The sequence below is a fragment of the Camelus bactrianus genome, chromosome 6 (genome assembly GCF_048773025.1).
Source record: "Camelus bactrianus isolate YW-2024 breed Bactrian camel chromosome 6, ASM4877302v1, whole genome shotgun sequence".
In the NCBI taxonomy this organism is placed as follows: domain Eukaryota; kingdom Metazoa; phylum Chordata; class Mammalia; order Artiodactyla; family Camelidae; genus Camelus; species Camelus bactrianus.
This window is the reverse complement of record NC_133544.1, coordinates 82,236,586-82,263,638: the sequence shown is the minus strand read 5'-3', so window position 1 is coordinate 82,263,638 and position 27,053 is coordinate 82,236,586. Positions and strand designations below refer to the sequence as shown.

General features: G+C 34.3%; 1 protein-coding gene and 1 long non-coding RNA gene across 3 annotated transcripts in view; one reads left to right on the top strand and one right to left on the bottom strand.

Annotated features, from left to right (window-relative positions):
• Positions 1–27,053, bottom strand: part of LOC141577969 (uncharacterized) — a 530,703-nt gene that overhangs the window by 27,268 nt on the left and 476,382 nt on the right. The window contains exons 7-8 of the long non-coding RNA XR_012507667.1: positions 21,869–21,948; positions 1,532–1,623 (exon numbers count right to left, since the gene is read on the bottom strand). This is a non-coding gene — a long non-coding RNA (uncharacterized LOC141577969). The remainder of the gene's footprint in view (positions 1–1,531; positions 1,624–21,868; positions 21,949–27,053) is intronic.
• The window catches only part of WDR72 (WD repeat domain 72), a 190,943-nt gene that overhangs the window by 89,452 nt on the left and 74,438 nt on the right, over positions 1–27,053 (top strand). For both annotated transcript variants that reach the window (XM_045506253.2, XM_045506250.2), the window contains exons 15-17: positions 15,325–16,142; positions 19,035–19,126; positions 23,116–23,195. In XM_045506253.2, coding sequence (XP_045362209.1) covers positions 15,325–16,142; positions 19,035–19,126; positions 23,116–23,195 — 990 coding nt within the window. The remainder of the gene's footprint in view (positions 1–15,324; positions 16,143–19,034; positions 19,127–23,115; positions 23,196–27,053) is intronic.

Genomic DNA, 27,053 nt, shown 5'->3' with positions numbered 1-27,053 from the left:
AATTAAATCTTTATTTTTACTTTATCCAACACTTACAGTTTTGTTTTTCAGCATATAACTTTCTTGATGCATCAGTAATTTTTAAAAATGCAATAATATCATTGCACAGTAATGAAAAGGAAACCCTGAATTTGTAAATGTCCTATGGTTATAGTAATTAACATGTAAGCAAGTAACCAGCCCTTAGCCATGCTTTACAAAATTCTATTCCTCAGACTTAAAAAGTTAAAAAAGAAGCAAGCAATTGTCCATTAGCCAGAGTTGGAGTATCCACTTTAAAACTGGAGATTTTGTTGGATACACTAACAATATTTTACACTCATAAACCAGTTTGAAGTCTGAAACACCATTTCATTTATCTTTATATTCTAAGCTTTATAGTATGGCAGAAAGAGTCCATCTGTTCAGCTGAGATTGCTTCAAATAATGAGTGGTCAGAAAGACTTAGATGATAAAGGTCAAAGGAGCCTCCTGACCCTGTGATACTTGCCAAAGCAATTGGAGCATCAGGACTGATACACTGTTAGATACAGCTTGCTAAAGCAGGCTCTGCTTTAATTGGTAATGATAGCAAGAATACACCGTAAAGTCATTGCAGAAAGAAAACAAAAAGTATCCAATATAGTAATTTATTACCAGTCAGTAGGTTTTCCCCACTAGGTTATTTTACCCCTGCAGTGGTGAGAGAAAGCAAAAAGGTACTCTAACACTTAGCTGAAAATGGATGCCCTGCTGATACCCGGGACGTGTGGTGGCCCCATGATTGCCTGCACCATTAGCTTGGTAATGTCATCTCTATTGTAAACTCAGCTCCCCATGTTCTTCCTGTGCATCAGCTGCAGATTGAAGCTTCCTCCTTTGTCTTCTCTTTGTGCTGCCAATCATGCTGCTCTCCACTGACCCTTTGGAGGGAGACAGTTTTTACTTCCAAAAACTATCGCCAGCCACCTAAGGCTCAACAGTTCTAAAAATGAATGGCTGGCACTTTCATTTATACCTTGTTTGATTTATGCATTGGTGGAAGATTTGTTCATTCCTATCATTCCACCAATGGGTTTCCACATCTTTGTAAGATATATGCTTTTTGTAACCAGTATATCCCTACCTGTTTATAGTTTTCTCTGAAATTAACTCATTTGCTATAAATGTTGAACTATAGTTGGTGCAATATGAGCAAAGCCCTTTGTAGATCTTTTTCATTTAGTCAATCAATAAAAAATTTTTAATAGTTACTGGTTTCTGTCAATGAAGAAAAAATTCCCAAGGAGAGGTATAAATGAGCTCTTTTGACCATCAAGATTTTTTTCCCATAAAAATATCTTAAAAGAAATAATATAGCACTGAATAAGGATAGGTTAAAGAAGAGATTTTGCTAATTGCAACCACAGATATGGTAAAATAAATCTTATTTCACATTTCCAATTGTACATGGGAGATGCAGTTTGTGTTTTGGGTTTGTTTGTGTCTGCTTTAAAAACAGCATAATCTTTATAGAATGAGTAAAAATCAGCAAGCATATGGGTACTCTTACCTTCCTCAAATACTTGAGTTTACTTCAAGAATCGCTTCACTTCATAACTGAAAGATACTTCATTTTCCTCAAATCATAACAGAAATTTATTCCTGAAATAATTATATAGAAAGAAATATTAACTTAGCATTCACAGTTAAATACAAAACTTAAACATGACTTTGTTGTTATAACTGAGGGTCTGGATAGATATTAAAAGTTTGTTACTGTGTATATTTTTAATGGATAAAGTAGTCCTTTATACATTTAGTTACAGATATATAATTAAATGATATGTTATAATTCTCCATGGAAATTTTTTTTAAAGTTTAGACATTTTAGACACTATGGAAATTGGTAAATTGTTGAAAAGGGTGTTATTTTCTCTTTTTACACATGAAGATGTTTCAACTTTTAATTTAACAAACATTAGCTAGGATTACTCTGGACTAAAACTAGATATGTGAGGAGCTAGAAAGCTCCCAACCAGATTCAGCCTCTCCTCTACCAGCTGCTTTTACTTTAGCCAGGTTTTCAGCACTGTATCTGATCACCCCAAAGGCAGTTTGGTGGGAAGCATGTCCCAAGCAAGCTCCCATCTATTTTAGAAACCAGAGTGCTTTGTGCTTCAAAATAACTATGGAGTTTTATTATCTTTTCAAGGACAGATAAAGGCATTTCAGAAAGAAAAAAGAAAAATCCTAATAGCCCATTTCTGCACTGCAAGGGATTGTTTGACTTGCAGTATAAAGTTTTCTACCCAATAAACATTGTTATTATTACATTAATTAATTAATTAATTTGCTGCTGGTATAGAGAACACACGACTCATTATACATTATGTTACAAACATTAATAAACCAAAGAATCCTTAAGTGAATATCTGGCTTAGCCCTGAGTTCTACTTTTTAGACCAAATAATTCTAAAATAAAAATTATAAAAGCTTTTTAGCACTGAATACATATTAATTTACTGTTACATTTATTAACAATTCTTTCACTTTTCTTTCTAACTTGTATTTTCTACCTTAGAATAAGCCAAAGGGCAAGACGACAGGCAAAGGAAGGGCTTGTTCATCAAAAGTGTGTGTCTTATTAGGAAAATGACTAGTGTCATAGGGAAGAGGGTAAACCAATGTGAGACTCTCCATCAGCTAATGGAAATGTGTAGTTGAAGGGAGGTAGTACGGTTCCCAGAAAAGGTTGATTCTCATTGGTAAAACAGCCTTCAGAGACAAGAAGGTATATAGGTAAAATAGCATTTAAGTTGTACTTTCCATGAAATTTTTATGTGGTTATGTATATTAAATCGGTTAAAGCAGATGGCATGTCGATGTATTTGAGGGGGAAAATGTAAAAGCATTTTCTTTTCCTGGATATCATGTCAGTAATATGTACGGTAACATGACTTTTCAGGTACAGTTTATGCTGTAATTTAAGACTTTCCAAAATACAATGTAACAGTATTGGTTTTCATGTATCACTAATGGATCAACGGTGAATTTTAAGAAATGAGTGCTTGACAAGATAGGTAGGACCCTGACATTCATGAATAGTAAAGAAACCTCCCCTACTCTTCAAACCACAGCCCTTACATTAACCTTTGTTATTATGACACTGTTAATGTGTTTCTAGACCATAAAATAAAAATGTGTATAAGTTTCTGTGAATGTGTTTAAATTTCTTTTTCACATAGAAATGTGACTGTATTATAGATTCTGTTCTACAAGTTAAGCCAAAAGTATTTGGTGGACAGCCTTCTATATCTACCCTGGTTAGATTTTTAACCAAGCCTCCATTAAATACTATTTTAGTTTTCTCTTTCAGAAATATCTTTGATGGGAGAAGCTATTGGTGACTATATGTTAATATGCAATCTTTACTAGTTTATGTTGTTAAAATGAACCCAGTATTATTTTGTTTAGTAGAAATTACTGCATAAATCAAATTTAAATGACACAGATTAAAGAGGGTGTTTATTCACATAAATGGACTTAGGAAAATCATTCCAGAGCTTATTTAATATTAAGACAATGTATAAATCAAATGACTTTTTAATTAAAAAAGCAATAACAATACCAATTTAATTTATAATAATCTACCATCCCTATTATTTAACTTTTTTGTGGCAGTTTTAGCAAATGACAAAGGGTAAGAAAAAAATAAAAAGAGTAAGAATGGAACTACTTTTATTCAAATATAGTAATGGTAGATACTCTACATTAAAAAAATAAATAGAACAGAAAACCTAATGAAACAAAAAATAAATTTAAGCATAGTAGAGCTAAAAACAAAACTCATATACAAACACAAAAAGCACTACTTAGAAAATACAATGAATATAAAAAATTCCATTCGTAATAGCAATAAAAGTAGAAAACAGATAGGGATAGATTTAATAATACATATGCAAGATCCATGTGAAAACACATTTTAAAAATTACTTAAAGATATGAAAAAATATCTTGGTTAAGTAACATAATATAATCCCAGATGGAAAGCACGGTATTTTTAAAATGTCTGCAGTCACAAATCTATATATATTTAATAACAATTACTTCTAAAATCTCCTTGGTGAGTTTTTGGGAATGTGGTGAGTTGATTAAAAAATTCTTCTGGAAAAATAAATGTACAAAATGAGTTAAGAAAAATTAGACAAAAGACGAAGAATGGACATGGGGCTTTTTTCTCAGATGTCAAACATTATAGTCTATCTGTTTGTCTATCTGCAGTAGAGTTCATTCAAGAACAGACAGATAAATAGAAAAGAAAAAAAGAGTTCAGGAATGAGGATGTCTATAAATCATATTTTGCTCTTTGAAAAAGATGGCACTTAAAATCATAGAGGAAAGTTAATAAGTGGCTTTTGTTTAATTGAGGGTAATTTCTCATAAAATATAAAATAATATCCTTACTCTATACAAAATAGTAACTTCAGATGAATAAAAGTTTTAAATATAGAAAGATATATTACTAGAAGAAAATATATAATTTTTTTTAATAATTGTGAAGGGCCTACAAGTGACAAAATTCCCAAAAGATACATGAAAAAATTATAGTTTTACTATTTAAATGTTTTAAATTGTATTGCAAAAACCCCAAAGACCTATAAATTTAAAGTCTAAGGCTACTAGAGAATATTTGCAATATATTCAACAGAGGATTAATCTCTTTACATATGAAGGGGCTCTTATTAATTGATGAGGAAAAGATAAATAGTAAAATAGAAAATTGATCAAATACCAACACTTAAATCATAGAAAAATATACAAGTAGTCATAAAGGTTTTCCTCACTAAAAAAAATCAATGCACATTTTTTATAATCAGATTAGTAAATGCTAAAAGAAGTGATGAACTCTTTAATGACATGACAAAATAACTTACTCATTTTTCTGGTTGAAGTGTGTTTTGAAACAACCCTGCTGGAGCATAGTCCAACAATTTAACCAACATTTTTAAGGCACGTATCTTTTCACCCTGAAATTCTATTTCAAAGAACTTTTAAAAGAACCTGAATAGTGTTCTGTGATTTTCAGCACAGGTATGTTCAGAGAAGGCATAGAAAACAGTGGTTTTCATTTGTAATCTATGGAGAAATGGCTCACTTAGGAAACATTTTGTCCTTTTCCAAACAACCCCAAATTCTGCATCAAAAAGATTTTGAGGAGTCATAGTCCATAGGGCAGTGACATCTAAGATGCAAAGACCCTAAAGTGGGGGCACCCTAACTGAAGCCCTGGGTAGACAGGGACCTGCTGATGAAGGCAATCTGTTATGAAGTAGACTGATTCTTGACTGACCCTGTAATTAGGTGCTTAAGTGGGCTAGTGTTGTGAGGCACTTCTTTTTCACTTAGGCGACAGTTTCTTAAGTGAATTCCTCAGGTCACAAAGAGGTTAGAGATGGGTTTATGGAAATGTGCAGGACTAACACCTAACGGCTGAATCCCAAGTTAACAGAAACAAAGACGTGCTTGATAATGATTTTTTTAAATGTGCTGGCTTTTATTTGTTATTTTTTAAAAAGACCTGGAATAACATCTTCATCATATGTTTCACTATTGAGTAGTTACTAGAAGGAGAATGCCTTGTAATCAGTATACTTGCCCTCAATGGTTTCATGACTCCACTGACCTGGCACTTTTAGGCTCAATGAAGTATTCTGTAAAAGATCTTATATTTTACAAACTCTTAACAGAACAAATTCCTGCTGGTAATGCACTGAGTTTGAGGCATGCTCAGCTTTTTAGAGATTGGAGTGGGTGAAAGTAATGATAATTATACGTATGATGATGGCAAAAGGTAAATGTTGAAAAAGAAATAAAAGTGTCATTAAAAAGAAAAATTCAAAGGCGGCAAGGTTACAACTGGAAGAGGAGATTAGAAACGATTTGTGTAGGGAAATCTCTTGGGGGAAATGAGCTTTCTTTAGCGGTAGACATTCTATAGATGGGTGCTAGGGCATTCTCAACGTGAGAAAATACCCAGAGGCAGAGAAATCAAAAAAGCTGAAAAGCCAAGACAAACTACTGACAGCCGCAGAATCACGCAGCAGTACCAAGCACAGACTGAAATTAGGAGAGGAGGCTAAGGTGCTGCGTGCTTCAGAGACAGTGTTTGTCTTGCCCACCACTGAGTCTCCCACATATGGCATAGTACCTGGCATACAGCAGATGCTTAGTAAACGTTTGACAGATAGATGAATGAATGAATGATTAGTAAAATGTGAAGGAGGGAACATGGTGTGAGAAGCATTGCAGAAAAAGAGGACTTCAGAGAAGGAAAATGTGATATCCAGATTTAAGCCTGGTTCACTGGGAGAATGTTGCTGTCCAGGGATGTCAGGAGATGGTGCAGACTTTCTTAGTGAGGAAGCTAGTATTGCAGTAACCATGCTTTAATATGCATGTTTTAGAGCACAAATGATACCTTCTTGATCTTTTAAACTTAGAGAAAAATTCTGACTTTTCAATATGTTTCCTTGTAATTTGGTGATAATGTGTACCAAAGAAAAAATGTGATTAGGAAGTATGAAATCCTGATTACAAATCTACAAGGATATTTCATTTGTTTAAGTACCAGTGACTAAATGTCACTTTTCCTAACTTCCAGAACCATGTTCCATAAGCCTTTGCTGTGTTGCATTGGAACAGAAATTTGTTATTGCTCTTTTTGTGTCGTTTTTTCATTCTTGGGTGACCCCCTGTTGTCTGATTGGAGAGAAAGGAAAGCCCTGCTAAATTGGGAATTAGACCTGGCGTCTCTTACTTTTTGCTAAGGCATTAGCAAAAGTGTCAGTGATGGAGCTGCCTTTAGATAGCTCCTCTCCTTATGGTATTGAATTTTTTTTTTAATCTCACCGCTGAAAAAAGACTCCATCTAATATTAGGTAAGTTTACATATCTTATATCCTGGCTCTTTGTTGGTGAAGTGATGATAGTAAAGTTAAATTTTACCTTTATTTACATTTTGTCTTAGAGTTAAAGGGAAACAAATCGCTTTCATTAGTTAGTGCCATTTCATACATTCATTTTTCTGGTTGTGTAGGAGATATAAAAAAATCTTTTATTCCAAGAATTTTCTTGGACACAGCTATTTGTAAAATATTGATTTAAGAAATAGTCAAAAAACAAAAAAAAAAAAACAAAAAAAAACCCCAGCATGAATTCTGCTCTCAAATAGCTCACATCAGAAGATACAGTTCCTGGATTGAAGTTGCTACATTCACCTTTAGAGGAAGATTAAACTTTCACACATGAAAATGTCTGATTTTGTAAAGCTAAAAGAGTGATGCAGTGAATAATTACTGAAGAGCTGAGAAAGGAGACAGTGAATATGGGAGTGGAGCTCTACAAGAGGTAGGTAGCACTAAAGAGGTAGGATGTGGGCTAGAGCCTGAGGAGAAGGATGGCTGCTGAGGTGATAAGCAGAGGCAAAGATGCACATGTGGAAATAAGTCAAACCTGTAAAAGAATCAGGTAGAGAAATCTGACCAAACAAAGAAGGAGGAGGAGTCAAGTTATACAAGAAAGGGAGAAAAGGACTTGACAGGGGATCTGTTTATGCCAACCCAGTGGAGATGGACTTTATTCTACAGGCATGTTAGAGCATCTGAGAATTACTTTTTTGAAAGTAATATATTCAAGGCACTTTTTTTTTAAACCTAGATCACTCTGGCAGTGCTGTGCAGGCCGGGTTTGAGTCAGGTAACAAGTAAAGATGTTCTGTGAAAGGCCAGGTTAAAATGACAAAGATCCCTAGACTCAAATGGTGAAAATGTGGAAGGAAAGAAATGTTGTGCAAAGGAAATGTTGTTACTAGCATAAAGAAGGTCTCAGATGGACATGTTAGAACATTTTTATTTCTCTTCAGTTATAAGATTATTTCTTCAATATAAAGCTAATAAGGATATAGCAATAAAAAAGAATGTAATATTGATACAAACTATAGCATGAGTAAGTCTCAAAAAATATGCTTAAGTGAAAGAAGCCAGACGCGAAAGTCCATATGTTGAATGATTTCATTTGTATAAAATATCCAGAAAAGGAAAATGTGTAATGACAGAAAGTACTGCCTGGAGTGGGGACAGGGATAGGGAGTGGCAGTGAATGGTCACAAGGGATCTTTCCGAGGTGACGAACATGTTCTAAAAGTGGGCTGTGGTGATGGCTGCACAACTCTAAATTTACTAAAAATGTTTAATTTTTTTTCTTTCATATCTCCTTGTTGAATTTGTGAATGTTATTTCTTTAATTTCTCTTTGATGACTTTTTCAGTCTATTCTAAAGCCTTGATTTATACATAAATATATGCCTCAGCTTTTATTTTTTTAGCTATCTTTCTATGAGATTTCCTATGTTTTGGAATTTTGATTTATAGGCTCATTTTTAAAGGAATTTTTTTCTCTCGTGTTTTTTCTTTTTGGTATATTTTATTTTTCTCTCCCTCCCTCAATACTCAGCTGATCATTCTCTGTTGGTTTTATTGTTGCCTCTGTCTATTTTTTCAGGGTCCTCAGTCCAAAGTGAGGACTGGATTGCACTGATACTGTGTATATTTCTGTCTAATTAGAGAACTAACTTATGGGTTGATTCACTTACAAGTTACAAAATTGTTCTAGGTCTTCCACCCTCACAGTGACATTAACCTCAAGAGCTGAGCTCTAAAGACCAGCTACCTTCTTATAGATTGGTTGCTAAGAAAGCCTGTTACTTTACCTTAACGCAACGCTTTGTGTTTCCGTCCCATTTTGGTCCTCAGAGATGATTATTTTGTTTTTGTTCTTGTCTAAACCTTTTAATTTCTTTTAAAAAATATTTCATCCATTATTGGTATGCATTTGTAAGAAATAATTTGCTTCAAAGTCTACACTTTGCCAAATTGACCAGAAGTCAACTTACTCTTTCAAAACCTCTAAGATTTGTTAATTTATCATAAAACACAAGTAGCTATCTGAAGTGTTTAATAGCAAAGGTACAGGGAGCTGCTGTAATTTCTTTTTGTATCCATGTATCATATTCTCTGCTTTTTGTGGGCATATGTTTTAAAGACAACTTGTTATATATTAGGTTATAAATTCCTCTACATTGTAGACTTGATTCTCGGAAAATTTTCTACTTCGAGAGATTATGTTACCTTTACTATAAAATGTACCCCATTGTTTAATCTATAATTTCTCAGTGATAGTGCTCAATACACAGATATCACATTTTTCCCCCATCATTTGTGCCATCCTCACTTGAAAAACTTTCATGGTCACAGATCTTTTGATGTTGATAGTTTCCCTTGATACATTATCTAGAATACTTTTTTTTTTCTTCCATGAACTACACTTGTAAGGTATCAACTGTGACTTCAGTTTTTGTTTATTCAAAGAATAGAAAGAATTCAGAAATCTACATAGTAACCAGAGTGTAAAATTTTTGTACATTTTTAGGATTATTTTCTGATCTGCTGCATGGCCTCATCCATACCTAGTTAGCTAGGAGTTTTTAGAGTGACTCATCACCAAGGGTCATTCAGATGTCAGGAAGGAAGAAAACTTTCCAATATCCTTCTACGTTCTTCTGCCTGGTCTAAGAATTAAATTGACATGAGACAGATTAACAGGAGAAAATTGAATTTAATTTCGTATTTATGGAAATCCCACATTCATGAGAGAGTCAGAGACAGAAAGGTAAAATGAGGTATGTATGACATCCTGAGCTAAGAAATGTACAAGAGTCTGGGGCTTTCAAGGACAAGAAGGTCGTTCACAAGACAATAAGACAAAGGGCAAGTGATTGGTAATTACATGTTTGCTCTTCCATATAGATGGAGCTACTTAGATAAAATTTATCTCTGGTAATAACTCCTTTTTGGGAAAAATCCCCAATTTAACTTCTTCTAGATAGTTAAGGGAAGGGCAGTAGTTTCTCTTGAACCTATGGATCTTGATGACCTTTGGCTCAAAATAATCTTCATGCAAAAGTGACACATTTGAGGGAGGCTCATTCTGAACCTCTGCACAGGTTATTAAAAGTTGTTTTCTCAGTGGACTGTGTTTTACATGGAGAGTTCCTTCACTTTTACATAACTTATTAAATTATGTAAATAAAATTAGAAGCCTGGGAAAAGAAGATTGAGAACAAAAAGATGAAATTACTGACAAGCAAGTATCATAGTTCCTGTGATTGGAAAGCAGAAAGTAGAATGCAGCCTACCAGTGGTCAGGAGGATTGGAGAGCACAGGGTTAGTCTGCTGAGTTAGCTGTTTAAAGATTAAAATTTTTTTTTTAATTTTTAACTCAAAAATAAAATTAAAATTATTGAAGTGTGTTTATATTATATTTAACAAAATTTAGATTATGATTGCAATTCTACACCAATTCTTTAAATGACTTTAGAACAATTATATGTTTTGTATATTTTTCATTAAATTGTATGGTACACAGTATGTTACCTTTTACTTTATGTCTGAATTTCACATTGAATAATGAAGAGTTATTTTAAAAGTATCTAAAGGATAATCAAGTATTTCACAGGTCTCTTATACACTTTATATTGCAAGATTTGTCATTTGAAGTATCTGAATTAATTTTCTGTTCTTCAGTTACTAACTGCTCTCCTCTGCTGGATCCTTATTTATCAGTGGCATTGGGTGTGACTCAGATAGCTCTGACATCTCTGTCTGGATTTAGTGTAATCCTTCATTTTTAATAGTACTTGCTATCTATTTGGCAATTTGATTGCATTATTTGATAATCAGTCAGGGCCTGACTAATGAATGGAGATGAGCCTTTATGTTAGAAAGGGTACTAATTTTTTAAATGAATGGCTCGTAAGTAAATATTTTTACATAAGGATGATTTTTTTCTTCCTTATGCATCTCAGTGAATATGGTGTTTCATAAAATGAATGCTTAGCTAATGAGGACCCTTTGTATATCTTTGAAATAATAAGTAAGAAACATTATTCCATTCTTTGAAAAATTTAAGTTGGTAATATCATCTGAAGAACAGACAGAAAAAACAGACTTAAGAATCCTGACTTGGCTGTTTACCAAATGGGTAATTTTGAAAAAGTCACATAACTTCTCTGTCCTTTATTCTCCCTTGTTTAACAGGAAGGGGTCAGATTAGACCATTTCTAAATTCTTCTTGCTCTAACATAACTAAATATTTAAAATATTTGGCAGCTATTACCTATATGTTTTCTTACTTTGTGTTTGAATATTTGTATTAGGTCTTGTTGCACAGAATCACAAGAGTGAGAAGATGAGAGTAGTTTTAAACGTCAGTTTTACCAAATGTATTTTGTAGCTGTGGTAGGTTGAGCAGGTCAAATTCTTTTATAACAAACTCAGCAGGGGATCCAGTATGTTTTCAGGGAGAAGTTTTATCAGAACATGTTGTTAGACAGTGTATTTCCACTTTCAAAGGCAGGGGGTAAAAAAAGTCTTGTTTAACCATTCTGTCTTTCCGAATCAGATTGAAAAGGAAGAAGCACAAACAGCACAGCAGAGTAAATAAAAAGATAAATACATGAACAGGTTTTTTTAAAAAATAAAGCTGTTTGATTTATACCTTCACACATATTACACTCTTTTCCTCCAAACTTTTGGGCCTTTTTGGTTTTCTTTTTTATATGTATACTGGGTTGTTGAGAGTTTGAATTTTGTGTTGCTGACTTTAGTTTTACTTGTCATTTATTCTGCAGTAGAAGAATAATTTCTGCCCGCTGGCCATTCTACTTGCAAACTTTCTAACTCAGTAGCTTTTCCCTCAATCTGTGTACTTCAGACAAAGAGCTCAGCTCTGTGTGCGTCTTTCCACTCCCCACCTGCTGTTTAGAGCATTCACATGTAGATATATCAGTAGCATTTTACTCCCCAGCCTCACAAAGTTCAGAGGTTGGTATGGACCATTGTGCTTTAGTACCACCGTCTTGCTGCTCTGATTGTAAACCACACCTCCTCTCTTGCCTCAACCTGGAACTTCAGAGAGTAGGACTAAATGTGAAGTGATGTTAGGGAAAATACCGGCACCTTCCCTATGTATGCAAAGCCTGCACAGCACATTTTGGGGAATTATCTGCCAGGCAATCAGAGAGCATTCTATAAACAAGATGTGAACTAATAACTTAAACTTTATGTTTAGCCCTCACATTTTTGCAGTTCTATAGATTGGATGAAATACTTTTGTATTTCATTACTTGTTCTAGACTTTTTTTATTGCAACCAGATTGGTAAATGTTTCTAAAACGCTTCTAATATAATGATGGTTTACATACACCTTATCATTCTAAAAGTAATATAATTATATTTACATTTTTGGACAACGTCATTCAGTCATGATTTAGCAGGTTACTTTTAATAGAATTCTTGTCTAAGGAATATATTGCATGTAGGTAACATGCAAATACAAATAAGGTTAAAACTTACTATAGCCTTTGCTACACATCACTAAATTTTGTGTATGCACAGCTTATGATATGTTAAAACTCAGGAATTACTGTTATAGGTATTGTCATTTTGTATTACTTGTGTACAAAGTAATGGTAAATGTTATTTTTAAAATCCTTTAGTGACATGACTTTAAAAGTGTACTCACTATTTCTTGAAAGATTTTTAAGTGTTCTAACAATGATGACAGGCTAGAATTATAATATTTAATCACTATAGTACATTAAAATATAACAATGGTTTATACTTATCATCTAATGAACTTGTGTCCAAATGGAAACCAACTTTGTTGTATGGTAAGTAAATGTGGGATAACATTTATGATTTAAAAATATTATAAAGCATCCAGTTGCTCCTGAGGCTTAAGGTGGCCATATTTAGGAACAGAAATTTAGGATTTTTGTTTATGGCAGTACAATGGGCCTATTGGGCTGGTGTGGGTCACAAAAATAAGAAGATGAGACCAGATCAGGGAATATGTATATTGCTAGAACCATTGCTATGATTTTGACTGGCCCAGTAATTGAGGAGGTCTAGATGTTGTGGCCAAGGAAGATTAATTAGAGCTTTGAAGTGGAAGGGCACAGGAGGGTAGAACCCTGTCTTCAGCCTGCTTCATAAACCCCTAATTTGAAAGAAACCATGGCTTTAGTTTGTGTATAGGGGATTTCCTTGCTTAAGTACCCCTTCAAGGGTCGTAACTGCTCTTTGAATACATTTGAAACTCCACAGAGTTTGCAAGGCTTCAGTGTAATCTAGCTCCTGCCCTGTGTGGCTCATTCTACACTCCCATATTCTACTCTGTAGCCATCTTTACAGCACATGGTCCCTGTATACCTTCTCATTCCTTGTCCAGACATCACCCCAGGAGTCTTCGCATGTTCTTCCTTTTGCCTGGAATACTTGGCCTCCCACTTTTCTTTAGTTCATCTCTCCTTAACTTTTCAGATCTCAGTTGGTTGTCACTCCTGCTTAGTGAATCCTCCAGCCTGAGTGAGGACTTCAGACCTTCATAGTTTCCTGTACTTGTCCTTATATTGCCCTCATCCAAGCTATGTGGTTGTTGAATGTCTATAGTTCTTTCATTTTCAATGTTTATTTTTCTTTTGCCTGAATACATTGTAATGCCTCTATGCTTTCAACTGTTGATAGACATGTAGGTTGCTTCTAGCTTGGGGCAATTATGGATAAAGATGCTATATAATTTTGTCCATGTTTCTTGGTATACAACATTGATAATCCTAGAAGGAATAAATGTATAGTGTATGTATTATTTTGTATGTACTAAACATTACATAATAAAATAATGTAAGAAACTCTCTTTGCTAAATTAATAGGTAGCGAATGGTATTTTTACCTTAATTTTACTTTTTGATTACCACTGGTAGTAAACACTTTTTTATATATTTTAATTTGAATGTTTTTATTTGTGAATTGCTATTGATGCTATTTGCCCATTTTTCAGTGTGTATAGTGCTTTTTATTTTTGATTTGCAAAAATTATTTATTAATAGTTATACTAACCCTTATCTTATTGGTTAAAAAAAGTGCTTTTTAAGCTTGTCCCTATTTTGTTTTTTTAATTTTTAAACTGTTTATTTTTTAATTTTCTTTTTTTATAATTGCAAATTAAATATATCATCACAGGAAAAAGTTCCAAAAAATTAGATTTAAAAAAACCTATAAGATATAAATAAACATATTTTAATACCCTCTTTCCAATTAACTGTTGTCAACATTTTGATAAATGTCTTGTGACTATATACACATAAATATTTATATTACTATGTATAGTGAATATATGTAACACATGTTATATTCTATATTAATATATATATATTTATATGTGTACATATACGTATATATCAATCTTTAAAATCTGTATATTCACACAGACATAGTTTTACAACAGGATTTTTTTTCTGCTTAATAGAACACATTTTTCCCAATAAATATCATTGTACACCACCATTTAGAATATTTGAATGATATTCCATTGTGTATATGTATATACACTAATTGTTCATTCAACAAATATTTATTGAGCCACTTAATAATGCTGCATAGTAGCGTTATTTTATAGGCATTGGGAACAAAGTGATACACAACACTCCCGCAAAGGTGGAGTCTGAATGATATTGGGGAAAATATACAGTAAACAAATAAACATTTCATATAGTATAAGGTAATAATTAGTACTATGAAGAAAAAAAAAGCAAGGAAGAGGCTAGAGAGTAATGGGTTGGCATGAGGGCATAGGGTACTAAAGGAAGGCCTCCTAAATGAGCAGGAACATTAACTGCAGTATGGAAGCCCACTGTGCCAGTATTTAGGGCAAAAGCTTCTTAGAGAAAGAACAAATGCAAGTCCACAAGATAAGCCTTTGAAAAAAAAAAAGCAAAAGCAATTTGATACTGGTTAACATTTAGGTTACTTCCAATTATTTAACATTTTAAACAAATTTGGACAGACCCTTTTTGTTAAAAGACTTCCTAAATTTTTGCAGGTGTTCTAACTCTTGTCCTTAATTTTCATACCCACTTTTTCCCTGTTGTATATTTTCATGGGTATATTGATAGGAAGATATGAAAGTGTATCTGAAAGGACATTAATCTGATGCTATGTTACTCCATAGCCTAATTCATATTATTTTAGAGGAAATATGAAAGGAAAAAAGTTTTCAAAAATATTAGAATATAGAATGTTTAATTTAGAGTGGAATTTTTAGCTAAGGCAAAAAATTGAAATGATTTGCTTATTTGTACTGCTACTTGATAATTTCTTTTTATGCCATTTTAATATCATGGAACCTTTATAATAAAGTCACTTAAAATAAGAACTTTGACACATAATTTTTTTTTATTTCCCTTAGGTTGCTGATACCAAGTCCTTCTCAGGACCTTTTAATGTCTTGCCTGTGAAGACAAAATGGAGTAACATTGGATTTCATATCCTTCTATTTGATCTGGAAAACCTTGTTGAACTTTTGCTGCCGACTCCAATCTGTGACGTGGACCCTTCCAGTTCATTCTATGGCAGTGAGATCCTGAGAAGAGCCAAAAGCACAGTAGAGAAGAAAACACTGACACTGAAAAGAAATAAAACTGCCTGTGGTCCTCTCTCAGTGGAGGCACAAGCCCAGCCTGTCAGTGAAAGCCCAGCCCAAGGAGACAATACCATCAAATTATCAGAAGAAAATGATGGCATTAAAAGGCAGAAGAAAATAAAGAGCTCCAAAAAGATGCAGCCTAAGCAATCAAGAAAAGTCGATGCCAACCTCACAATAGACACAGCTAAATTGCTCCTATCTTGCCTTTTACCATGGGGAGTGGATAAAGAATTAGATAATCTCTGTATTAAGCATCTCAATATTTTAAAGCTTCAGGGTCCTGTTTCTTTAGGACTTGCTTCAAATGAAGATCACTTCTCATTGATGCTGCCAGGTTGGGATTTATGCAATGCTGAAGTGAAAAAAGACTATTCAAAAGTGAATTTATTTTCCAGAAAAGTTTTGGACTTGTCAAGTAAATACACTTCCACTCTTCCAAATCAGGCTGGGATGCCAAGAGGACTGGAAAATAATTCTGATTCTTTGCAAGAGTCAAACATGATAGTTTACTTATTGAGCAAACTATTTTTAGTTAATAAGTTAGTTAACATGCCTTTAGAACTGGCATGTGGAATTGACAGGTAAGACATGCCTAGAGATTTTGACTATTTTTATTTTGGACATTAAAAAATTATTATTGGTTATATTTGGCTCTCTAGCCTCTCTCCCTCCTTTCCTTCCTTCCTTCCTTCTTTCCTTCCTTACTGCCTTCTGATGAAGAGTAAATATGCAGCAACTCCTTTAGCTCACAACATATTTAAGAAAATCTTTCTTTTAATTATTTGAGATTGAAGGATAATTTGGGCAATAAATTATATATTTTAAAATGTATTCATCCAACAAATATCCAATGCTCTCATTATATGAGAAGGAAAATCATAGTGCCAGATGCTGAATGATTAAATAGATAGGTAGATAGATAGATTCATACACACCTTGAAATCTATTATTCTCTCTATGAATTAGGTATGAACAAAAAACATTTAAGTAAATACCTATGATGATATATTTCATATTCTCATCAGGGAAGGAAAAATTTGAAAATTTTGTACCTTAAATCCCACCATTTAATTTATACATTGGCATATTAAAATAGAAGTATTATCATTAATTCATTTATAGAAAGTACAGTTTAGTAATAATAGCTATTGTTTTTCGAGTGTTAAATATCTAGTAGTCGCCATGTAAGCCCTTTACATGTATGATTTCATTTCTTAAGCACAGCAAGGGCTGGGGTTTAGGTTATGATTATTTCACTCATTGTATAGATGAGGATATTGAGGCTTATAAAGAGGAAATATCAACCCCAAGATTAGTTCAGCTCCTTACAAGCTGATTCAAGGCTGACTGTCAGTATAATTCCAAAGCCTGATTGCTAACCTTGACTGTGTGTTTGCCTTCTCCCACTGCTAAAATTCAGTGTAGTTTTTCATAGTCTGATATCAGAGGATTGAATTCAGTCCACCAAGTGCTTACTAAATATGTCCTTAGCACTAACTTACAGAGGAAATAAAAATAAATTTCTCATTTGGGTAGGAACTCGTTCAAGTGATAAAGATAATGCACATGAAATAAGTAGGAAACATTGAATTAGGGTAAAGGGACAAAAAGAAACATTTATAGTATAAGTGTTACAGGTGTCAGAGCAAAGAGAATAATCAGTGTGAGACGAAACAATCAGAAAGCCTTTATAGAAGAAGTACTATTTGAACTGCTCGTTGCATGGTGGTAAACGGTCCTTGACATTTCTGTTTATTGATATGAGCTCAGTTCAGCCAATATCTGTGCCAAGTACTATTATAATAATTTTCCTGCTCTCAGTGATCCTACAGCCTGGTAGCAAGTCCTATGGATTATGTAGATTCAGTGTTATGCTTCCTTCCATTACAGGGCTTTCCATTTTCTGTTTGGTGGCTCTACTCATGACAAAACAGACTAATGAATTTATGTGATTCATACACTTTCCTCTATTTTCCTCTATTTTTTCCTTCTATTCACTTAAAATACATATGTATATATTTATATAATATATAAATCCACATTTATAATTTATATTTATATATAAGATAAATATGTATTTTAATTTCAGATAGGCTTCTTTCACTTTTCTTCCTAGTACTAAGAAAATTAAATAACACCTAAAGTAAGATATAAAAATAGATTAAAAAAATCAAATTTCTTCTGTATAGCACAGGGAACTGTATTCAATATCTTGTTATAAAAATAGATTGAAAAACAAATTTCTTCTGTTTAGTACAGGGAACTATATTCAATATCTTGTAATAACCTTTAATGAAAAAGCATATAGGTGTATATATGTGTTACTGGGACATTGTGTTGTACACCAGAAATTGACACATTGTAACTGACTATACTTCAATTAAAAAAAAAGTGTTGTCAGTGGAGCCTGAAAGCCTGAGAATAAATCCTGTTGTTGTTTAGCCACATGACTGTAGACTAGTCACTTAGCCCTGCTGGGCCTTGCTTTTCCTCATGTACAAAATGAGGTGAATAGAATAGGTGATCATCAAGATTTCTTCAAATTCTTAAAAACCTGGGCTACCTAACAAATTAAATTTGTTAGCCTGATCATGATCCCATAGAGCATATAAGGGACTTAGTTATTGTCCCCAGAGGTTTTCCTTCTTAGTTTGTTCCTGATTTAGAACAAAGGATATGGAGGGTATATCCGGTACCCTTTGGGGGAGATTAAGGGCTTTCAGAATGCCTACCATTAAATGGCCTTAAAATCATTGCCACACACTTAGTTAAATCTTTACAAAACTTTTTATCAAAACAAATTATTGAATGGAGGTTTCAGGATTAGAGACTGCTTCCCTAAATAAGTTGTTTCAGATTTGATCTGCTGTTGGAGAATGTGTGTCATTTTTCAGGAAGTCAAAATAATGTGTATTGGATTTGTCACACCAAACCCTTCCAACAAAATTGGCCATTCTCCTAACATTTCACTGTGGTTGTGAAGGTCGAGAAATCTTTGTACGCTTGACAAGTGAGTGCATGACGTAACTAAATTTTAAGAGCTATCTGCCTATGAGAATATCCTTGGACAGTATCTGAAATTTCCTCTCATTGAATTTGTGGACTAGGGAAAAGCCTCCCTTCATCAAGTCCTGATAGAACCTGGGGATAATTTTTTGGCAGATATAAACATAATAGGATTCAAAAATTTATTGCATTAGCCACAGATCATATGACCTAAAGTAGCAAGGCTCCTCCAGTAAGTGTTTCACAAGATGATTCTAGTAAACTAAGATTCACAATTCAATTGGGATTAGGGTTTTAGGTAAGCCAAAGTGGGGAGACAAGATTCACGAAAGAGATTAATGTCAAAGGCATTGCTGTAATGTGTTCAGCTCCCAAATTTGAAGTGGTCATGCACTTATACCTTCAATTTATTACTCAAAATATTTTTATACATCTTTAATAATACCCTTTAAATCTTTTTTCAACAGTTCTTTCAAAGTGGAGTCTGTGCACAACAAGATGAAAAGTCCTGGGAATGATATTTCGAATATTTCAAGCTTCTACGGTTATTTACGAAATGGTAAAGGAGTTACAGATACAGTCTAATTTTTTTCTTCTATGAAATAAAAGTGCTATAATAGGCTAGCACTCCACAGTTTGGGATGAGAAGTGTGCATATTTATTGTTTGATTTAATCTGCATTTCTCATGGTTAGAGTTTTGTATTATGTATGTCCATATTTGAAATATATAAAAAATTTTATTATTAAAATAAATACCTTATAAGACATGAAATATGGTGGATTTCATCAAATTATCTTTGAAATACCTGAAAGTCTGAATGAAATTTTTAAGCAAAGGAAACATTTAATTAAATTAAATATTTAATTAGCTTAGGGCCATAATGTAATTAATACTAAATTAAGGTCACATGTAATTTATGGGGACGTTTACCACCTCAATATCTTTATTACCAAATAACTGATTATTAATTAGGGGATTTTACAGCTATTTCAGAAGGTTATATAATGGTCCCTGAATTCTTCTTGGTAACAAGCTTGGTGTTTAGATTTTCTTTTGACACCAAATGGTAAATACCTTTCCAAAACCTGCTTCTCCAAATTTTTGACGTGTCAGTAAACGGCGATTCTAGCCTTCCAGTTATTCAGACCAAGAACTTTAATGTTATTTTGACTTTCCCCTTTTTCTCATATGCCACATCTAATCTTTTAGTAATTACATTGGTTCTACCTTCAGAATATATCCCAGATTCTGACTCCTTCTCCAGCACCTACACAGCTAACCCCCTGGTGAGCCTTTATCCCCTTTTTCCTGGACACAGAAGCCTCTTAACTACACCTCTGCTCCTATTTTTGTTTCTTACATTCTGTTCCCAACAAAACAGCCAGAGTAATCTACTTGAAACTAAGTCAGAACCTCATGCTACTACTAAAAACCTTTCAGTGGCTTCTTTTTCACCCTGAATAAGATCTATAGCCCTTAGGGTAGCTCACAAGGCCCTGTATAACCAGGCTGCTCTACCCATGTCATCGCACACACACCCCCACCTGACCTCATCTCTTTGAACTCATCCCCTGCTTCACTGGTTCCATCTACACTGGCCTTCTTAACTCTTACCCAAGCACGCAGGCAAGGTTTAGGGTCTTTGCACTGGTTGTTCCCTCTGCTTGAAATGCCCTTTCTCCAGGTTCTGCGGAAGTCAACCTGCTGCTCCTCCCCTCCATCCTCCATCCTTCATTTCCTCCTCAAATGCCATTCTATCAGTGAGGCCACCCTCCCTTCTGCCCAGTACACCTTACCCCCTTCCCTGTTTTACTGTTTACATAATCCTTTACACTATCTGACATACTGTATATATCATTTTTTTCATTTGCCCTCTACCTCCTGCTACTCAAATGTAAGCTCCAGGGAGGTTATTGTTTTTTTAAGGACAGTTTTATTCACCATTGTGTCCCCAGTTCCTAGAACAATACCTGCAAGGAATTAAGCAAATACTTTTGGATTAATGGATGAATAGAAAATAGAACAACGGTTTTGGAGATAAACCGCTGAGGCTCAAGATCCAGTTCTGCCACTTACTACTTACGTAGCTTTGAATGTATCTTTTATTCCTTTAAAAGCCATTTTTACGACATTTGTAAAATGGGAATAATATTCCAGACTTGATGTGTATGTTGCTCCCAAAGTTGTGCAGTATATGATCAATACATTGGGATGACCTGAACAACAGTGCAAGTGGCTCTCTCGGGGCTCTTGAAAAGAAAATTCAGGATATTTTAAAGTAAGAGTTTATTAGTAGCATCGTAGTATGACCAAAGAATTATGCCAGTGACTTTACTAGATGTTATCTCAACTAATATAGAAACAATGCTATATGGTAGGAAGATCTCTGTTTTTCCCTTAGGAAAATTGGGGTTCAGAGAAGTTAGATGACTCACTTATAGTCAACCAGCTGGCAAACTGAAGGGCCAGGGTTCCAGCCCAACTCTGTCTAATTCCAAACTCCTAGCTTTTTCCACTATGTCAGGCCACTTCTCACATTTATGATCACAAGTCATGTTCCCTATGACCCAGTCTGGATTGCCTGCCTTCTCCTTAGGTGGTAGCCCTTATTGGGGTTATTACCCTAATTTTTATTTTTTATAACACTGGGGAAGAGACTAGAATTTAAGGTGTATTATGAGTGGTTTCTGCAGAGACCTGGGGATTTGCCAACCAGAGCCAAGGAGGTCCCAGTTTTTCCTATGACTGTCCCAACCAAAGCAGCCTGAGCAACTAATGTTATTACTGAACAGTCTCCCTGATGTTTAGAGGCAGCCTTTATAGCATTTAAAATTCAGTTAGGTACTAAGGAAACGTGGTTTTACGTTTTAATAATCGGAAGAGGTGAAGGGAAAGGAGGAATTCACTTCATGCTATTAATTCTACAAAGTCTAAGCCTGAGGAATAAAATAATACTCTGAGGTGCTCATTCTGTGAAGGGTTGACAGGCACCAATACCCACTTCCATCATCAGAATTGATGGCTAAGTATATTGGTAAGCCTTGGATGTTTTCTTTTTATCTTTCCCCCTGAAGTTGTAATTAATTCTTTTAACTCACTGACATTGCCAAGAAAAGTTGGCTCTCATTTCCATCTCATATTAAAATTTTAACATCACATTAAAGTGTGCTGTGAAGTACCCCGTGATGCCAGTAAGTAGTTACAGTTGAGACCAATACTTCGCTTTGATGGTGGAGTCACAAGGTCAACAAAACGAGAGAGGGAGAAAGGAAAGAGATCAAAAGGAAATTTTCTCTTACCTGCTGTGCTTATGAAGAAGTGGAAAATACGACTTCAAACTCATAGTGCTCTGTCTTACTTGCACGTTTTATGCACTGTTCTTGGTCATTTCAAATTCACATCATATGTTCCATCAGGAAAAAATAATAATATTAATAATGAGTCAGAAGTTTCCTATATATTTCTTTCATGTTCTCAGTTTGCATTATATCAATACCTTCTATTACACCTCCCTTGATCACTAATGTGAGATATATATAAATACACACACACATATATATTAATATATAAAATGGTAATTCAGTGGAAAGCATATTGGAATAATACTAATTTAAATAGTTGAGCCAGGATTTCAAACATATATTAATACATTAATTTAAATAGACAATTATAGCAATTTTCCCTCCAGCACAAGCTTTCATCATTCCTCCTTATCTCACTCCTGGATCTGGCACCTAGATAATACACTTTAGCCATCAGAAAGCCTTAATTCATCGATTTTTTCATTTGGATGATAATATGTACATTTTCAATTAATGAAAAGGTACTTATTAAGTGCTTTTTTGTGTAGGGAACTGTCGGACGCTTTATGGATCAATTTAAATAAACCAAGCCATAGCTCACTCTTAAAATTTCACAGTGAACATTAGGGCAAATAGATAGAAAGGACATTCAAGAGGGCAAACTTAAAAGAAACAATACATAACAAAATGAGTTAAATTAAAACATAAGTGCTATACCTATTGATCAGAGTAGTATGGCTGGGCAAGAACGAATCAAAGGAAGTCTTTTATAGGATTTTCTGTGTGATAGATATTGATTTATGGCAAGGTAGATTTTCAGGAATTGTACGAGGAAGGAGTTATAAAATTCAGTGATCTGTTTTTTGGGGGAATGTTAGTCATTGCATTTTGTTGGCAAAAATATGGAGATGGGTTTAAGGTATAAAGATGAATTTCATTTGATGTGAATATGTATTAGTATAATTGTTAGAAATACATATAAATTAGTCAGTGTTTCCTGAATCTGGCTATGTATGAAAATGATCCGAGGTACTTTTAGAAAATATTAATGCCTGCCCCATCCTCACCCTGGGGCCTATTAAATCAGAATTACTGCAAGATTGAACCTGGACTTTGGTGTTTGTAGGAGGGCGGGGTGGGGAAAGCTCCATGGGTGATTCTACTGTGCAGCCAGAGTTGAAAATCATTGGGTTGCATCTGTGTTTAACAGTCTCAAGATATAAATGTGTTCTGTGTATTTCTAGGTAAGAGTGAATCCCATCTACCTGAAGCTGATGTTTCACTTTTGAAACTAATTTCCTGTTGGAGAGACCAGTATGTCCAGGTACGATACAGTTCATGTTCTTGAAGGCACTGGAAGAGTTCCTGGCAGTTGTGGTTTATTCATATTCATACTCATATTCTCTTGTACCTGAGAGTACAGGTAAGGAGGAACTCCTGTCTTTGCATAATGTTTTCTTCCAGAGTATTTCATTAGGACTAATAGGACTAATGCAGAGACTAATAATGAGGGAAAAGTAGAAAATAACATACACAAGGATGCACCAAGTTAGAGGCTGTGAACAGGGGGAGCAGAGGGATGGGTATTTATGTTGTTACAGGTAACTTATTGCCCACTGAGGTTTAAGCTGGTGGCAGAAATGTCTATTATTTGATTTCAAATTGTATCATGATGTAAAGGTCCCTAAGCTTAAGAATTTGGTAGGTGTAATTAGAAATCATGTTCTATCCTGAGAATGCTTCCTATGTGGGCTGATCTAGAAAGCTGGTTTCCTCAATGTTCAACTTAAGTTCTTCTTCCTCTTTTAAGGGTTTTTTGTGTCCTAAAAGCTAACTGGGTCGTTGTGTACATTGTACAGAAATATCTGTGCGTTGATGAGATGCCTATTTGTTGGAACTTTATTCTTCTCTGTGAGCTTCGTAAATGTCAAATTTGCAGGACAAGAATAGCGATCACTCCAGTTACAAATGGTTATTCTTGGTTACAGGAAAACAAAGAAAGCTAACTCAGAACAAAACCAAATAAACACAGTTGGGACCATTATTAAAACCATGGCCTACCTAATCCCTTCCCTCATCATTCTCCCAAGTTGGCACATTGAACTTTTTATGTCTGCTGCAGAACCTTACTCTTCTCTCAGGCTGGAATTCTCATTTTTCCATTCATCATTTAGGTCTTTGCTCAAAAGCCAACTCTTCAGAGAAGTCTTCCCTGATCACTCCTTCTAACATGGACACTGCACCTTCCCTTCCCCCGTGCTCTAGTCACCATCACATTACCCATTTGATTTTCTTTGTCCTGTTTCCTTTTAATGGAAATTATACCATTTGCTTTTTTGCTTGCTTCTCTTCTGTCTTCTCACTGTTATAGAAGCTTGCTGAGAGCAGGGACTTTGTCTCACTCATTCCTTGCACAGAAGCCAGTCAATAAATATTTAATAAATGACTGAATAGCTATTCTAAATGCCTCTGCAATAATCAAATATTTGTATATGTTGACTTTTTCAGCAGATTAGCAATCACGCTGAAGAGTCTCTATTAAACGTGGGACTTTTTTCCCCAGTACCCAAAGAATTTCTCAATGGGAGAATAAATTCTGAAGGAAAAGAATTCAAAGAACATTTATCCTGAATTGCTCTAACTAAAGATCTTTTGTAGTTGCTCATTTGACCTTCAAATAAATTTTAATGTGGTTTGGATATGTTTGGACTAATGGACCTTTAAGGTTCTATGATTCTATGACCTTGTGTAAAATGCTAGCAGCAGAGCAGATATTACCAAAACGTTTATTATTTGCTCTGTATGAAGTTTAAGCTTCAAAGTTCTCTTCTCATTTGATGAGATCAATAATCCTGGAAGATAGGTTTAACTTGTTGATTATTTCCCTCGTGCGTAAGATGGCGATGAGAATTCCTGGGGCCTTCAGGAAAAACAGTGGCTCTTGCAAGTGTCCGTAGAAATTCTTCATTAACCAATCCTCACAGTCCTTATAAAGCTGTTCATTTAAGCAGTTAGTTGAATCATGTTAACTTGAATCCATTTTTAATGTATTTTAGGAACACTAGATGGTAATAGAATGATTTTGTAAAACAGCAAAATCCTATTTCAGATATTGAAGGGGGGGTAACTGTAAGGATGTAAAAATGAGGGTAAGAATGAGTTAATTTTGCAGAAGAATGAGTTTGTCTAGAGATTATCTCTTTTGCTTCTCACACATGAAATATACCCAACATAGAAATAAATGCTGGGAGGGGAGGAGGGTATAGCTCAAGTGGTAGAGCACATGCTTAGCATATACAAGGTCCTGGGTTCAATCCCCAGTACCTCCTCCAAAAATAAATAAAGTTAATTACCTCCTCCCACAAAAATAAAATAATAAGTAATAAAATAATTTTTTAAAAAAGAAAGAAATGCTGGGAAAGCAACAGCAAATTTTGGGGTTGCTAATTTGAATGTTTCTGAAGCAGCACTGAAGGTCATTGGTTTTTATAATCTAACACCAGTGGTTAAAAATCTTGACATCCAGGCCTCCGGGGAGAAGTGTTGCTTTTCTAGGAGATGATGCAAAGACACAAAAGGCTAGTGTGAGCCTAAGTGTTGCGAAATTGCTTTTATACCAGAAAATCTGGACACTGAAACCACAAGCAGGCCACGGGGGCTCTTATGAGTCTCCATAATGCTCTGTGTTATTGTACAATACTTTGCTGTTTCAAGGTGTAGGTAGAAAAGCATTAAACTTTTTACCTTGCTATGGCACAGTACTACTTCTAGTAATAAGTATATGGCCCAGAGGTGACTGTCTTTTCCTAGCCAATGGATTTTTAAACCTTATTTTAATCTCTGCACATTCCTTCATAAGAGCGTAATACTTTGCATATCTGTCTTTTCAGGAAAACTATACATGCATTTGGAAGACAGCTTTATAGCTACACTGCTTTTAATTCTAGCTCAATATTAAAACCACGAAGTTATATAAAATAGTGCCTACAGATTTTATATTTTATTGGGAAGAATTCTATGCCTACTACCTATCTACAAAATTTATCTACTATATTTATGTGCTAGAGAGACTCAAGTATTGACAGTCAGAAATTATCATAAATTTTACTTCCCATAGTGTATATTTTTAAAATATATAGAATCTATTTCAATCCTATTAGCATAGTTTTAGTGCCTACTGTATGCCAATACTATGAAAACATTATTATACGTTTATATAAGTTGTATCATTTTGCTGAGTATTGATTTCGCTCTGAGCATAAAGTGTATATTTTGAGTTTGTTTCCAATTGAGTATGTGCCATTCTGTATTCATTTTTGGCTTTGTGGCTCTGAGTATCCTGCTTACTATAGTTAATATGTTTTATCCTGCTATTTCTGCTTTGTCTTATTTTTAATAATACTCATATTAGTTATTCTTGCATTATGCATTTATAGTGACAAATATGTCAAAAAAATTCCAAAATTTAAGTTAAAAAATATGGTCATGATATATAAATCTAATAATTAGACATGTTAATTGAAGTTGCATAAATCCCAGTATATTTTTAAGAAAGAATGTTGATCCAGGTTGTTATAGAATATTCTGTATACAGTATATAGAATATGTCTAGTAGATAGGGGATACTCTAAATCACAGTTGTGGGTAGCTCCTTAGAGATGATAATCATCCCAGGGTGAGAGGGCAGCCATAATCCCGTGGGTACATAAGGACAAACTGCCCATTCTGAAGGATATACCATAGTCTGGATATATTACAAGTCTGAGAATATCCTCCAATATCTTCCTGATTTTTATAGGTATGGACAGAAGCAAATTCCATGCAAGTTCTGTGACTGACAGCTTTCATTCTAGCCTCTCTTGGCATCAAAGACTTTGTTTTATCTGGCAGGATATGAAGTCCCAGAGTAGTATGTGACCTGTCAAAAGTTGCATTTATAGTAACTGTCATAATCGGATCAGAAATTTGGGCCTTCTCATTTCAGATTCACAGCTCCTTCTACAACATTATCCACATCTTGGAAGCTATGGTATCAAATAAAATGTGTGACACAATTAAAATGAAATAAACTGAGTGATGTGAAATTGTCCATGAATAACTAATACAGTTTTTCCCATCATAATATCTACATGATAAGCATGGTTCACTTATGAACCATGGTGATCTAGAAGAGTATATGTTA